The sequence below is a fragment of the Aquarana catesbeiana genome, linkage group LG04 (assembly GCF_042186555.1).
Source record: "Aquarana catesbeiana isolate 2022-GZ linkage group LG04, ASM4218655v1, whole genome shotgun sequence".
Classification (NCBI taxonomy): Eukaryota; Metazoa; Chordata; class Amphibia; order Anura; family Ranidae; genus Aquarana; species Aquarana catesbeiana.
The window spans coordinates 402,790,755-402,807,802 of record NC_133327.1 but is presented as its reverse complement, the minus strand read 5'-3'; the positions used below and the strand labels follow the sequence as shown (position 1 = coordinate 402,807,802).

Below are 17,048 nucleotides of genomic sequence, written 5' to 3'. Positions count from 1 at the left end.
TGATAAAGCACTGTGGTTTTGATTTACTAAAACTGGAGAGTGCGAAATCTGGTGCAGCTCTGCATAGAAATAAATCAGCTTCCAGTTTTTTTTTTTTTGTCAAATCTTCTTTGAACAAGCTTAAGTTAGAAGCTGATTGGCTACCATGCACAGCTGTACCAGATTTTGCACTCTCTAATTGCTGCCAGTCTCCTGCAGCCTCTTTGTAGCCACCTTCTGTTGTATATGTATTTATTCCAGCAATGGCTGCATGGCATTTCTCAGGGTGGGTTTCCTAATGATGAACAGTGTATCATGCCAATGTAATGAGTGTTTAAATGGCCACTCGAGTCTCAATTAGAGGCTCATGTGACAGGGTGAAACCATGGAGCACAACTGGCAGACTGAGAAAGAGTATTGCCATATAACAGAAAGTGCCTGAACAAACTTCTTGGTGGAAAGATCACCAGGTATTATTTTAATGAAAGCTGCAGATTTAAAAATATTAAGACTTCTGAAATAGCATTAAAGCCCAACTCAAGGCTATTTTTAGATGTGTCTCAGGTAGTGTTAAAGTGGAAGTCCATGCAAAAACTAAAACCCCTGCATCTATAGCCACCAACATCTTAACATTAACCTATCTAGCCCTGAAAAGACAAAATAAGTATATATACCTTTTCTGCAGGCAATACGACCCGATATCGAGCAGCGGAAGCTCTGATCCCACGCTGAGCTGTCAGCCGCGGCTTTGCTGTGTGGGCGGGTGCAGAGGACACGTCTGTCATCGAAAGCCCCATAGTAACCCTATGGGTGAGGTCAGTTCCCATTCATTTCACAGCCATTGTCAGACGTGTGCTCAGCAGAGCTTCCGCCGCTGGAGATCGGGTCAGATCACCTGCAGGAAAGGTATGTATACGGATTTTTTCTTTTCAGGGCTAGATAGGTTAGTGTTAGAATGTTGGTGGCTATAGATGCAGGGATTTTCTCCTACTTTATCCACTTTCAGACGAGCTTCCGCCGCTGGAGATCGGGTCAGATCACCTGCAGGAAAGGTATGTATACGGATTTTTTCTTTTCAGGGCTAGATAGGTTAGTGTTAGAATGTTGGTGGCTATAGATGCAGGGATTTTCTCCTACTTTATCCACTTTCAGACGATCCCTAAAAACTCATCTCTTCAGAGAAGCCTATCTGGCCCCCACCTAACAACTGTACATTTATCTTCTCAATCAGCACATCACCCACAGTTATTACCTCTTGTATCTCTTGACCTTCCCTCTTACATTGTAAGCTCTAAGGAGCAGGGCCCTCTGATTCCTACTGTATAAAAGTGTATTGTATTTGTACTGTCTACCCTCAAGTAAAGCGCTACGTAAACTGTTGGCACTATATAAATCCTGTATAATAATAATAATTTTCGTTTTTGCATTGACACCCACTTTAAAGCTAAAAGTTAGTTATGGCTTTTTTTTTTCTTAATAGTTACATTACTCAAGTATGGACCAATCTAAGTATGCGTGCATCCTACCTGGACGATCTCTGTGGGGGCTGGAAAGGACTATAGTTGGCACTGCTGCTACAGTGATCACGGCTAGCTTCCAGGTCCCATGCCCAGCTTTTACCCCGCTGCATTGTAACTACAGGGGGTAACTTGCTCAGCACATGCACCATTCAGAGAAAACTTTGCCAAGTGCCAAGTGAGTGATTTCCTGTGTTCACTATGCAGCAGGGCAGTCGCTTGGCATGGGACTTGGAAGCTAGCGGTGATCACTGCAGTAGTAGTGCCTATTACAGTGATTTCTAGCCTCCACAGGGATCTACCAGGTATGGCTCATGCATACTTATATTGGTCCTAGCTGAACCAGTGTAACTATGAAAAAAATAATCATACCTAAACTTCAACTTTAAAGAGGATCTTCACTGCATCTGAGCACTTCTATCCATGTCTCAATGCTTTATTTTGCTGAGAAATCCCTTAGAAAAACTTCCCCTAACATTTCTTGCCATGGCCATCTTGAGTAAGGGCAGATGATTCATGTAGAATTTTCTTCCTGGAATCCATCTGTCCTTAGCTCAGGCATGCAGGCAGGTGGGTGTGCTTAGCTGAGAAAACCCCTCCTCCCCTCATGAAGACTCCTAGGATGTATGATATCAGTTGCCTAGGCCAGAAACCAGGAAGTAACCGAAGAAATGTAAAAAACGTTTAAAACAAGTAAATATGATATACTTTCCCATCTATTTACTAATGCTAGCAGCATAAGGATTTGAAAATAGTCAATGTTTATTGAGAGAATGAAGTTCCACTTGAAAGTTTAACTCCAAGAATCTTGAAAACTCTTCAACGGTTAACTGCTCATTTAAGTCTAGGAGGCATAGAAATTAGATTTATTTACCCAATTATCTACTGCCACAAGCTCCTCCGTAATGCTATCCTGGTCCCTGACATCATCGAAAACTGATGCAGGGTCCATAGCACTGTTTTGGATGTGAGGACTCTGAGGCAAGGTCCACATCTGGAGCATGGGGGAGTGGCGTCTGTCAGGAGAGAAGAGGATTGAGTAAATAAAATTGCTTTTACCATCCCCTAGACCAGCTTTTTTCAACCAGGCCTGGGGTGCCTTGAGGTTTCTTCAGGGGTGCCTTGGCAAAATGCCAAAAATGTGATCAAAAATTGTATTAGGCCAGCAGGTGGATCAAGCCTGCCTTTTAGTTACAAAGCCTTGGGTTTTCATTATGCACCATTATGAGTTTCTAATCACTGGCATCCTAACAACCAATGACATCATCAGTTGATAAGGAGGATGTCTGTTGCCTCCACAGCATCCTTGTTTGACCGTCCTCTGCCTCTCTCCCTCAACACTGGGGTCACATTAGCTGAATGATGGAGAGAAATTGAGGGAGAAGAGAAACATGGAATACTAGTCAGTACCAGTGCGCAAAAGTGTATTTGCTTTGGAAGAAAGAATCACCTCTAACATTAGGTGTCCTACGTGTAGATGTTGCTGCATTGTGTAAAACTATTAGAATTGCTTTTTACATTTTAGAATTGGGTGCCTCGAGACTGTCCATAATTTTAAAGGGATTGAGATTGTCTATAATTTTAAAGGATGCCTTGACTGAAAGAATGTTGAGAAACACCGCACTAGACCATCGGTGTGCAACCTGCGGCACTCCTGCTGCTGCGGTACTAAAAGTTCCATGAGGCATTTCAAGGCCAGCCCCTTAAGGCATTGCAAGGCTAACAGTTACAAGCATGGCTCCCAATGGCAGAGGCATTATGGGACTTGCACAGGAGTCCTGTGCGTCTTTTGGTCCGTTTCAGATCCGAATTCAGCCAAAAATTTGGGCTGAATCCGGACCTGAAACGGTGAACCAGGACGCATCTGACCCATGCGGTGTTGGTGTGAACCCAGCCTAAAAGGAAAAAGTAGCTCAGGCGTTGAATCCAGAACTGTCCCCCACAGCAACTCTTCTCCCCAGCAACTCCTCAGCCTTCCAGGTTGAATGACATCCAGTGTCATTCAGCCCAAAAGATTCAGGACAGATTGCAAACACAGGGCATCATGGGGCCTCACCACAGATCCCTTCATTCATAGTGTATTAATGCAGTATAAGGAAAGAAATAAAAAACAACAAATACACACAGGGGGACATTCTTGAGTAGAGAGGGGCATAGTTCCTGGAGTTTAACATGTAAAAGATTATATGGGATTTTAGGACTTGGGTCTGCTTTAATCCTTATATGGCAGGAAACCGTTGGCCAGACTTATTCAGCTTAAAACGGCTTATGACATATTACAGCAATATGAGATTTCAAATTTAAAGGAGCAGTGAAGATCAACCACTGTGCAAAAATGTAAAGCATTAGACAGAGCCTGCATGTATATCGAGCAAATATGGCTGCCAATATGTAAATACAGCATAACATTACGAATGGCCCTTTATGGATGAAGCTTTGACAGCTCGTAGAGGCAACTGCAAACCCAGTATTTCCCATTTCAATTTCAAAATCACAGTGCATATTTTTGCAGCAGTATCTGAAAGAAACCTTGAAAGGATAATGCATGGAGCACCACCCTTGAGTCCATATTGGTCCACCCCTGAGGTCCACCTCTGAGGCTTCCACATTGGTTTCTCACTACTCCTTCTCTTCATTTGAGGATCATCACAAGCATGTCATCCATTACATCTAGATTCACATCCAAAGAACTGAGATCTCAAATTTCAGAATGGTGACTTAAAACAAGTTTTGCCTGCTAAAGTATAGGTATAGTTGCCTAAGGAACACAGATAGGTTGTGTACTAACCTAGAAGATAGCTAAGGCTAGAATACTACAACACATAACAATGTGTTTTTCTGATAAGTTCCAAATACAGGGGGTCCCTGGGTTACAAACAAGTTAGGGACTGTAGGTTTGTTCTTAAGTTGAATCTGTTTGTAAGTCGGAACAGGTACATTTTTTAAGTGTAGCTCCAGACAAAAAAACAATTTTTAAGCTTTTTTGATAGCATAGGAAAGGGTTAACATCCCTGTAACATTTGTTTTGCTGTATGTGCTCCTTTTCAGAAGATTTCACCTCACTTTCTGTCCCAATAACAATTGGATTTTGAAAATTTGGGGTTGTTGTGAAAACAAGCCTTGGTGATAAAGCTTCAGTGGAGGTACCTTTTCCCCATAATAACTCTTACAGGAGTGAATTTCCCTTCATAAGGGTAAATTTCCTCTCACTTCCTGTTGTCTCCCTCCGTTTGTAAGTAGGAGTCGTTTGTAAGTCGGATGTTTGTAACTAGGGGACCCCCTGTACCTTCACATTTACAGTATACTTCAGAGACTTATCACAAAGTCTGGCTTTTTGGTTCCCTCAGCCCTACAATAAGTACAGTCTTTCAGAGTATGTTAATATAACACAAAGTTCACTGAGCCTTTAGAGAATTCCACTTCTCGAAAGTTTGATGTGAGCTCAAAAAGCACATCTGTCCCTGATTCATTTGCTGGACTTCGGAAAGTAAAATGTAATTTCTGTGCCAATTAAACAAATTATATTGCACTCATCACATTACTTTGCTTAAAGAGACAGCAAAGTAAATGTTTGTTTTTTTATTACTTCAGATACATGTGTTTTATAATGTTCATTTGTTTCTGACCCTCTATGGGTATCTACACCCTGCAGTTATTTTTATTAACATGGTTATTTCAGGAAATAATACACAGTCAACTTCAAAAAGAACGTCAATAGAAAACCAAAGAGGATAGGTATTATGCAGTAAGAAAATCATTTTTCAGTGCGTTTTCATTTTCGCAGAAACGCACTACAGTCCATTTAACATGGTTTCCTATGGGTCACATTCACACGTGTGTGTTTTCCACTGGTGCGTTTTTTGGAAAGGGTAAGGGACTTTTTTTTCCTGCAGCAGGTTGCATTTTTGGTTCCATAGAAATGCAGCAGAATGTATCACAAATGTACCGCTTGCGTTTTGCTCTCTCCTGCAAAACAACAGATATCTTTCACATTAAAATGCATCAAAAATGAGTATAAAAAAAAAAAATGCAAAGTGCACCCGAAAAAAGCATCAACCGCAACCTGTGAACCGGGCCCCAACCATAGATTTAAAGTGTTACTAAACCCACAACAGTAAAATCAGTGTGTATATTATTATTATTATACAGGATTTATATAGCGCCAACAGTTTACGCAGTGCTTTACATTATAAAAAGAAGACAATACAGAGTTATAATACAATAAAATACAAGAGGATTAAGAGGGCCCTGCTCAGAAAAGCTTACAATCTAAAAATATGCAGTAAAGCATGCTTGTTACACTCACTTTGGAACCTAAGCGGTTAATCCTCTGCATTGTGTAAAAAGACTGTTTGATCCTCTCTTCTGTGATCCTCCACTTCTTTTACTGTCCTCAATCCATCTGCTGATAGTACAAAGCCTTTGGAGTCACTCTGAACATTCTCAGTTTTTGCGTGTATTGTTAAAGAGTTCTTTTTTTTTTCTTGGGAGGGTACATGTGATCGGCACAGGGCCAATCAGCACGGTCCAGACAGAGAGTCCTGCAGGTTCATAGGACAGTCAGAGGAGAATGAAAACTCCTCCTGCAAGCTTTAACCAGACACTGATAGTAGTAGTAGTAACACTTTAATATATTGCAGCTTACCAATCATTAGATGTGGTGGCTGTATTCATTTTCGTACTTTTTTCTGCAATTGCAGAAAAATCAGTTTGTATTCTGCCAGAATTCCTGTGTCCTTGCAGCTTTCTCTGACCGGAACTGACATTTTAAACAATGTCAGCTTTGCCAGATATATTTGGCAGGAGACCCCCCCCCATGTACCCATGTAATGCAGATGAGAAAGTGCTTGATCAGTAGAGCAGCAAGGGTGACAACACTACTACTCCTCCATATAGTGCAGTGTTTCCGTATTGTCACTCAATGACCGGTAGCATGTTATTGGCAGGATCAATAGATTTTTTTTGGGGGTGGGGTTTGAATTCAGATATACTTTAAAAGACAGAGAGCTGGGAATACATCAATATGTATACTCATTGGATTGTGGCGGGATTGACAGGATTTTTTGTTCGTTGTTGGGGTTCATATACGCCAAATTGCGCAACTCTAGGCAACTAAAACATGATCCTTGCAGTGGAGCTGTGCCCGCGGGGCAAGGGTCATTTGCTTATTTATTTTTATTTTTTTATAGTTATATTATTTTTTGGTTTATATCTAGGGAAACAACAGAATACATTTTCTTTATCTGACCCTCCCTGCAGCTAGACTGATCCCCGCAGTGTTTTCCCCTCATTGCTCCAGCGGTCCAGGGTCCTGATGTCTTCAAAGAATCAATAGACCTGCATTGGGCGTGTTGACACCAGGGGACAGTCCACTGCTAGAGAGTGGGGGAGCCAGGGGGAGTGAAGCAGCCCCACCGCAAGGGGTCAATTTTACATAATCCCAGAGTTGGCAAGGGGTCAATTTTACATAATCCCAGAGTTGGCAAGGGGTCAATTTTACATAATCCCAGAGTTGGCAAGGGGTCAATTTTACATAATCCCAGAGTTGGCCTATAAATGTTTTTAGTCACCATTGCTACTGTTACGGACAACACACAAAACATACAGTGAGATCCTGGAACAGGGTGGCAAGAGCCCTCCCCACCCCCACACAATTTTGGCTGCTCCCCCAGCCATCTGCTTGTCAATAATAGAGCACGGTTAATGCTTTGCATACTGACACTTCCTACGTGTGCTTATGTCATTTTATATCCTTGAGGGCGTCATGAGCCCAGTGATTGACAGGCATGGACACACTGCTGTCACAAACAGGTCTGTGAAAACTACAATAACCTGCAGAAATGACTACTCCGCACCAAGCAACAAACAGCGATGCCGTGCTGTATCTCTGCACAGGTTTGATTCATTATGAATTTCACATGTCTCATTTTACCATTCCATAAGTTTCTTTTCCTATAAAAGTGTGAATGTGTGATTCTCCTACTCACCATCAGCCCAATCTGTCGCAGAAATTGATTATTGCCTTTATTATTCATATAAACAATGCACGAACATCCATGCATATAATTCTCTTACTTATCGTTCAATAAATATATTTGAAATATCTCATTCTGATAAAGAATATAAAATCTGTAAGAAAAATCTTTAGAGGAATTTTACGCATGCTGTTAAAGTGGTTTTAAACCCTTTACAGAGATTAAACAAATCCTCCTACATAAGTTGTACCTGTCTATCTGCAACCCTCTCTTCTCTACATCTCTTCTCTGCACTCTGCAAGAGTGTACTGTCCTGACCTTAGTAAATGAGCAAAAGCTCTGCTGACTTTCATCATCCAATCATGTGCAACAATTCCGTTTTTTTAAAATTTTCCTTGCACCTAATTCGGTACTTTTTGCAAAGTGAAGCTTTGCCTCATTTATTAAAGTGATTATAAAGGGAGAAAGTTTTTTTTTATCTAAATGCATTCTATGCATTTAGATAAAAAAAAAAAACTGTGTGCAGCAACCCCCCTCAGCCCCCCCTAATACTTACCTGAGCCCCATCTCTATCCAGCGATGTTGTAGGATTGTCTCGGCTGCCCAGGACTCCTCTCCTCATTGACTGAGACAGCAGTGTGGCACTATTGGCTCCTGCTGCTGTCAATCAAAGTCAGTCAGCTGATGAGAGAAAGAGGGCGGGGCCGAACCACGGCTGAATGGACACAGGGAGCTGTGACCCATCCCGGGTTCCCCAGAGCAAGATGCTTGCTCTGGGGGCACCTGACAGGAGGGAGGGGCCAGGAGCGCCGAAGAAGGACCCGAGAAAAGGAGGATCTGGGCTGCTCTGAGCAAAACCACTGCACAGAGGAGGTAAGTATAACATGTTTGTTATTTTTAACTAAAAAAACGAGACGTTACAATCACGTAAGCTCTGGAGCAACTGCACTTGCAGAGTGCAACTGCACTTTGCAAAAGGCACAGTCTATTTTCCTTTAGTACATCAACTCTTTAGGCCCCATTCACACCTGAGCGTAGCGATTTCAGGCAGAAAGGCGTGCAATTTGTTGTGATTTTTGACGCATTTTTGTTGCGATTTTGTACAGGTCAAAAGGTCACCCATGTAAAAAGCCGAAAAACGCCTGCAATCTGCCTGAAAAAAAGTTCCAGAACTTGTGTAGCTTCAGGCGTTTTGGAGCTTCTAGCTTCAGGCGTTTTGGAGCTTCTAGGTTCAGGCGATTTGGAGCTTCTAGGTTCAGGCGATTTGGAGCTTCTAGGTTCAGGCGATTTGGAGCTTCGAACTTCAGGCGTTTTGGAACTTCTTGCTTCAGGCGTTTTGGAGCTTCTAGCTTCAGGCGTTTTGGAGCTTCTAGCTTCAGGCGTTTTGGAGTGGAGATGTGAATAATCTCCATAGAGAATAATTTATTTTTTTCCCCTCCAGCATTTTGTAGCTTGAGGCTTCAAGCTACAAAACACTCAGGTGTGAATGGGGCCTTAGAGCCCATTCACACCTGAGCGTTTTGTAGCTTGAAGCCTCAAGCTACAAAACGCTTGAGGGGAAAAAATCCATTATTCTCTATGGAGATGATTCACATCTCCACTCCAAAACGCCTGAGGCTCAAACAAGTTCTGGACCCTTTTTTGTTGCGTGAATCGGGCAGATTTGGGCGTTTTTGGAGCAGGAAGCAGATGACAAAATCTAACAACATAGCAACAAATGATGAAACAGATGATCATTTTTCCTATTGTCTTATTAAAAAAATGCCAAAGCTCAAAAACGCCGGACAACACTGCATGGAAACGCGCAAATATGCCCAAAAAAACGCGCAATAAAACGCCGGAAGAAACGCTCAAAAACAGTACGCTCAGGTGTGACTGCAGCCTAAGTGCTGCTAATTGAGAAAAGCACACAATTTAGAGGGATATGCTTTGTTCATATTTCATGTCTGAGGTTTACAACCACAAGTTTATCCAAAATTAAACTATTTTACTTTGTCCACTTGACTCTACGGCTGTAATCAGCAATAAAAGAGCAAACAAGAAGTTGTGGCAACACACATCCCTTTTATCATGACAGAATTATTTATAATAGGCAAGCGTTTTGGATGAGTTTTTTTTTCCTTCCAGCGAATGCTTGGGTAAATCAAAAGCAGAAGCTACAACCCAGTATAAGTACTTCAGAACTTAATGTGTTATTAATATCTTGAAGAACTATTCATCATTTTGTTGACTGCCATGGACTATCTCGACAACATTATATTTATAAACACTGAAACAAAAATATAGGATATCATCTTATCTATTTATTTATATATATATATAAAACGTATTTTTAAAAAGATCTTCAGAAATCTAGCAAAGATGTAACATTTACAACATTATTAACCACTTCAGCTACAGAAGATTTGCCCCCTCCCCGACCAGGCCATTTTTTGCGATACAGCACTGCGTTATTTTAACTGACAATTGCATGGTCATGCAACACTGTACCCACATACAATTTATGTCATTTTTTTTCCCACAAATAGAGCTTTATTTTTGTGGTATTTGATTACCTCTGCATTTTATCTAGTTTTATTTTTTTGTGCTATAAACAAAAAATGACTGACAATTTAAAAAAAAAATAACAATATCATTTACGTTCTGCTATAAAACATATCCAATAAGAAAAAAAATGTAAAAAAATCGAATTTCTTCATCAGTTTAGGCCAATATGTATCTTGCTACATATTTTTGGTAAAAAAAAAAACAAATAAGCGTATATTGATTGGTTTGCGCAAAAGTTATAGTGTCTACAAACTATGCAATATACACTGGAATTTTTATTTATTTTATATTCTAGTTATGGCGGCAATCGGCGACTTATAGCGGGACTGTGATATTGCGGCGGACAGTCTGACACTAACTGACTTTGTGGGAACAGTGATCAGTGCTAAATATATGCACTGGCACTGTACTAATGACACTGGCTGGGAAGGGGTTAAGCATCTATGGTGATCAAAGGGCTAAGTGTTTGTGTTTACTATGTGTGCTGCTTTTACTAAAGGAAGTGATGGATTTTAATCCCTGCTTTACATCACTTTCCCCCTATCAGAATGAAACTTAGCCTTGTTTACATAGGCAGAGCTCTGTTCTGTGTCTCTGCCTGACGATCAGTGGGTGCCGGTGGACATCTAATTGCCAGCACCCACTGATCGACTTGTGCTGTGTCAAAGCACAGCCGCAACGCCGGCGGCACGCACGCGCACCCCCTACCCGGAAGTGTCAGATCACGTACTGGGTACAAGATCCGGCGCAGTGCGGCCACCCTGCTACAGTATATGTACGGCGGGCGGTGCACAAGCAGTTAATGATGTCACAAGCATCCCTGACTTTTTGCGCACATGCAGCTGCAGGACAGGAAATCCACTGTCCTGTCACTTTCCACTTGGATTTGCCAGCAATTACTGATTGTCAAAATGACAGCCATGAATTGCTACATAAATATCACCGGTGTAAGGAAGTGCTCATATGGCTATTGATACAGTAACAGTGTATCATTGCAGTGGATACCTCTAGGTGTTTACATTCAGGTGCAGACAAGAAGCCTGTACAAATCAATGACAGGCTGACACTGTCAATAGCTGTATATAGACTGTTCAGGACTGCTCATCTGTTCCTAACTGTAAGGCCCCTTTCACACTTGTGCGACTTGTCCTGTGACTTGGGACTGCAAAGTTGCATGACAAGTCGTTCCCCATGATTTCCAATGATAACCATTCATTTATGTGCGACTTCAAGTCGTGCCGACTTCAAAGTAGTCCCTGTTCTACTTTGATCCGATTTTCATGCGAGTTGAGGTCCATAGACCTCAAGTTTACACAGGCATTCCCTGAAATCGCTGCAAAATCGCACAACTTTTAAGTCGCAGCAGTGTGAAAGGGGCCTAAGTAATTGCTTCATGTGTGATCACTTAAGGGCAGCTGCAGATCCTCTCAGCTTGCCATTGGTTTTTACAGGCTGAGTGTCCACAGCTGATCGCAAACACCCAGCTGTACCCACTACAGAAATGCGCTGATCTGGGCGGTGTACAGACAAGGGTTGCCACCTGCCTAGTATTCACCTGAATAGTACGGATTTGGAATCATGTGTCTGGGTTTCAGTCCGCCTGAAACCCGAACACATTACACAATACACTGAACATGATGCATCAAAGAAAACTTTGTGTGCGCTAACAACAGAGATAGAGAGCATACGATGTCCTCTCATTACATGAGGGATGAGGATGACACCAGAAGGGGAGATGCTTGAGTTAAACATGCATGGTTCATGTAGGATGTCTAGTTTGGATACTGGCCGGTGCTGGAGGCTCTGCTTCACTTTCTGTGTATAGGGGAAGGAGATCACTATTACTGCAGTGGATGTAGTGTACCTTACTCTCCCCCCCCCCCCAAGTCTGACTGACCTGGGGGGGGGGTTGTACTGGGGGACAGACTGAGAGCAATAATGCTAGGAAAAGACCTCCTCTGTAACTCTAACCTGGTAACCATTTAAAAAATTAAAGCGTCACCTATGGAGATTTTAAAGTAACGTAGTTTGTCGCCATTCCACGAGTGTGCGCAATTTTTAACCATAACATGTTTGGTATCTATTTACTCGGTGTAACATTCTCTTTCACAATATACAAAAAAATGGGCTAACTTTACTGGTTTTTTTTTTTCAGTGAAGTGTATTTTTTCCAAAAAAAATGCGTTTAAAAGACCACTGCACAAATACAGTGTGAAATAAAATATTGCAACAATCACCATTTTATTCTCCAGAGTCTTTGCTAAAATATATATATAATGTTTGGGGGTTTCAAAGTAATTTTCTAGGAAAAAATACTGATTTTAACTTGTAAACAACAAGTGTCAGAAATGGGCTCGGTCCTTAAGTGGTTAAATGAGATAAATGATAGAATAAACTGTATACTTGTTTTAACACTCAGGGGTGTATTTATAGAAAAAAAAAATGAGAGGACTACACTGTGCACGTTGTGTGTGAATGACAGAAAAATTGTTACTAGGATCTTTTCTCTCCAGGTCAGATACTCTTCATTCATAAGAAGAGCGTGAATCAGAAAAAATACTGCATTATGGCCACTAGATAGAGCTGATCATCACCGGGAAAAAAATACTTATTTAACAAAAAATAAAATCTTTTTTTTTTTCAAGGCAGTCTAACCAAAAGAAGGCCTTGTTTGTCCTAGAAAAAATACTTTGTTTTTTTAATAATTTCAAAATGATTAAATGGTCTACGGCAATAAGGTAAAAACTGCTTAGGTCCATAGGCAGTGTAAAGATATGAGAGCTGAAGTGGTTTAAAGAGTTTAAACTTTAGCCGTAGTTTTTTTTTTTTTTTGCATTTACATTTTGCATAGTGTGGGGAAGGGTTGTAACCGCTATTGGTTTATTGCTGTTGTATTATAATGAGGTGGTTACTCTCACTTCTTGCCTCGCAGACCACACAGGAAGTAAGAAGTAATCGCCAGCAATAAAAATAAAAACCTCCTAACATTTCCCTAATCCTTTGGAAAAGAATAAAAGTTTGTCCACAGTTGGGATACTTTTTTTTTTTTCTTTTTTTGATCCTTTGGTTATATGCTAGCATTTTATGATTCCTTTGTAAAATGTCGTGCTGATTGCTTATGGGCAGCCTTGTGCTGCATTTTTTCCATGTGAAAGCAGGGGACTTGGCGCATCCAGAAGTAGTAACAGGTTTATTTCATCTTAGGAATGCTGTGTGTGGTTTGTGTGTATAGTGATATTCCAACACATAAATATCTTTCACATCGCAGGCAGGTGAAAACAGAGGAATACTGCTTGAGCTGAAGGCGGTTTTGGAAGTGATACAGAAAGAGCACAGAGAAGAAAAGAAATGGACGGACTTTCTGCTGCAATTTCTTAATGATCGTTGTGGGTGGGAGATTGAACGGAGTGAACTGAAACAGTACATCTCCAAGGTATTGTCCCTGCAGTGATGGAAATATTGCAATGTTTCAACAACATAATACACATGAAGTAAGAGGGAGAGATACTGAGCACTAGTGATTACATCCTGAATTCACATTCGTGCTGCCTTTTACCCTAGTTCCCTTGGAGCCATAACATTTATGTCTGGAATGTAGCCAATCCAATTATCAGTCGAATTTACTTTGGTAAGGTAGTGACTGAAACCTCAAAAAATGCAAAACTGAGATGGGGCCCTGTGTAAGGGACAGCTTTAGTAAATTCATGCTCTTTTGCCAAAACTAAAGGCTGTGAACAACATTAAAGTGGTTGTAAGGGTTCGCATTTGTTTTTTATAAAAATAACAAACATGTTATACTTACCTGCTCTGTGCAGTGGTTTTGCCCGGTCCTCCTCTTCTGGGGTGCCCCGTTGGCGCTCCTGACTTCTCTGCTTCATTGGGTGCCCCCACGGAGAGCCACTTTCCATGGGGACACCCGTGCGGGCGCTCTCTCGAGTCCCGCTGCTGTGTCCATTGACACAGACAGCAGGACTCGCCACTGCTTTCGTGTCACTGGATTTGCTTGACAGCCATTGGCTCCTGCTACTATCAATCTATCAAACGAAGACAGAGACGGCGGCTAGAGCCACTGGGCTCGTGCATGTCGCTGGAACAGATGGGTTCAGGTAAGAAGAAAGGGGGAGGGGGGCTCTGGGGGCAGCTGTAGCAAAGAAGGTTTTTCACCTTAATGCATTAAGGTGAAAAACCACGAGGCTTTGCAACCACTTTAAGGCTGAACTCAAGGCCAACAGGTAAATAGGTAAATGCAAAGTTGATGTACATACTGTATACAGTATGTGAACAGTTTTTTGTGTTAAAGGAATTGTGTTCAGCCAGTGTTGTGATACAGATATCAGTGACAGACAGCACAGTCAGGTCAGCGACCTAAAGCCTCGTACACACTATGAGAATATCTGACGAATGATCGTTGTTTTTTTTTTTCATGCTAGCCTCATATTGAAAATGAAAAGGCTACCAAAGTTATGAAAATTCTCGTATGACAAAATACAACTTCGGAAGTGATGCATTGTGTTGTATTGTATTGTAATGTATTCTTTCATTTCTGAGCATTCGTGGTCTTCGACTGATTAAAAAAAAAAAAAATTGTTCGTTCTGGTATTGTACGAAAAAAAAAATTGTGTTTGTCCCTTTGGATAATTTTGCATGAACAAAAAAATACCTAAGTCAAGGTTTGATCTAAATCAGTGCCAGGGTTAGTGTTTAGGTCAGGGTTAAGGGTCAACGGTCAGGGTTAGTATTTTTGGGGGAAATTCTTTTTTTCTTTTTTTTTATTAGTATCATTGTCAGTGTGTTTTAGGTAGGATAAAAAAAAATGCGCACTATTGTTTTTGGGTTGTTCTATGGGTACATAAAACACCTAACATCCACATTTTTGGTATCGCTGCAATCGTTAGGAGCAGGAGAATTAAATTTGGGTTGTTCTTTGGTGGAAGGTTATGGTAGTACCAAGAAATATACAGATACATTTAAAAAACTGTTTTTTTTTTACTATTTTGGGCAAAATTTCCTTTGATAATAAAGAAATCAGGAGATATCCATTACCATTTACCACCAAATGAAAACCCAAATTGTCCTCAAAAAACAAAAGTATAAGGGTTTTACTAACTAACTATTTACTATAAGGGTTTTACTAACACATGTCAAAGTTGCAAAATTGTGCTTAGGCATTTCGATTTGTTTTATCCTTAGATGTGAAGGGATTAAGCAATACAGCTTAGTCAGTGACTTACCCCTAGCCTGTGATTAGATATAGAGGATAGGCAGATCACTGATGAAGCCATCACTCTGCTCTGTCCTGTATGTTCAAACCATAAACTGACAGCTCTGTGCAAAGCAATGGACTCCTAGTGCTGCTTCTTCCTTTCCCACATTGTTGTAGGGCTAAATATTTTAGGAACCAGATACAGACATATATGCTAGTTTTTAAATTATTTTTAATAAAGACATAAATGGATTAAATGGTGTTTTTGTTTCTGCCTGGAGCTTGGCTTTAAACCTTCAGTGGTGCACTTACAAGCAGGTATGTTTACCTGGACATCTGAACATGTAAACAGCTCTTCATGAATCAGTAAAGAGTCCATTAATTTTGCACTGGAAATTTTTGGTGCAGTACATTTTTTCTTTAATAGTCTGCCCTGTATGATACTGATGTTTACCTTCCCATAACTCACTCACCACTCAGTTTGCCTGCGGGCAATAAAAATACCCAGTACTTTTGGGCATGAGGGAGTATGCAGGAGCCTCCCTCCCTCTAACAGTGCAGGGCATGGTGCACCAGGGAAGAAGGCTGTCATGTGAGGCAGGGGGAGGGTGGGGTTCAATCCGGACTTTCACATTGTATTATATTTAAGATAGCACCCTGACATCCCTTTAGACATGCAGCACTCTGTACAAGTATTTCAGCACTGAAAAAATTCCAACTGAAGGGCAGTACCGAGATTACTGTATTCCAGCAACAGGCTGTCTGCAATTTGACCTCTGTGAAAAGAGACCAGAAGCCTATTACATGAAAAGTCCAAAACAAAATATCTTGTATTGTAAACATATACCTATTAACTAAATTAGTCATGGGTACAATAGAAAATGATCTGCACCATTTATTTTTTTCTGCGTTAATACGCATTCATTTGAACACATTTAACACATTAAAAGCAAGTGGGCATAGCCGAGGAGAACATTAAAATGTCGTCCGCAAAGAGCGCCGTTTTCATCTTGACGTCGCCGATTTGGATTCCTGAAAGGAGTGGGTGTGGTCATTAAGTAATCGGGACAGTGGTTCTATGGCTAGATTGAACAGTAAGGGGAAAGAAGACACCCCTGGCGTGTTCCCTTTGTCAAATGGATTGGGGCTGATATGTTGCCGGATGTCACTAGACAAGCTGTGGGAGCAGAATACATTGTTTGTATGAAATTTGCTACTGGGCCCAGGATCCCAAACTTCCTCAGTACCAGGAACAACCATTGAAAGCTGATGTTATCAAAGGCCTTTTCAGCATCAAGAGAAAGAATGGCCATGTCTTTGGGTGGCATTTAGCATGTTCCAGGGCAAGTATGACTTTGTGAATGTTAAGCACTGCAGACCCACCCGTGACGAACCCCGCCTGCGTGAGATGGATGAGTGTAGGAAGAATAGAGGCTAGTCGGGATGCAATAATTTCAGATAAAATTTTACAGTCAACATTAATTAGGGAGATAGGACGATATGACCCGGGAAGAGTCGGGTTTTTTCCCTTTTTTGCCAGTAGCTTTATGAATGCCATTGACCCGTAGGGAGATATGGCCCATCCTCCCAAATACCCATAAAGACTTGTTGCAGCGTGTGTGGTATATATTCCCTGGTTAGCTAGTAAAACTCCACTGAATACCCATCCGGGCCAAGTGCTTTGTTCTTTGATAGATGTTGTATGGTGGAGAGAATTTCAGTCAAGGAGATGCAATTAGGGAGTCTAGTTAACATAGGCAATTTAGCGGAGAGATTGGGCTTTGTCCAGGGGAATTGGGTCCTCAGCGTATAATTGTTGATAACATT

The 17,048-nt window shown here is 41.1% G+C and overlaps 1 protein-coding gene across 6 annotated transcripts in view; it reads left to right on the top strand.

Moving 5' to 3' along the window:
- The window catches only part of MTCL3 (MTCL family member 3), a 159,704-nt gene that overhangs the window by 105,506 nt on the left and 37,150 nt on the right, over window positions 1–17,048 (top strand). For 4 of the 6 annotated variants that reach the window (XM_073627223.1, XM_073627221.1, XM_073627222.1 and 1 more), the window contains one exon: window positions 13,287–13,451. Coding sequence is in view for 1 of the 6 variants with exons in the window: in XM_073627219.1 (XP_073483320.1) it covers window positions 13,287–13,451 (165 nt within the window). In the remaining 5 variants the exon portion in view is untranslated. Of the gene's footprint in view, window positions 1–13,286; window positions 13,452–17,048 lie in introns of those variants that run through there. The other 2 variants (XM_073627225.1, XM_073627220.1) reach the window with 1 other exon arrangement.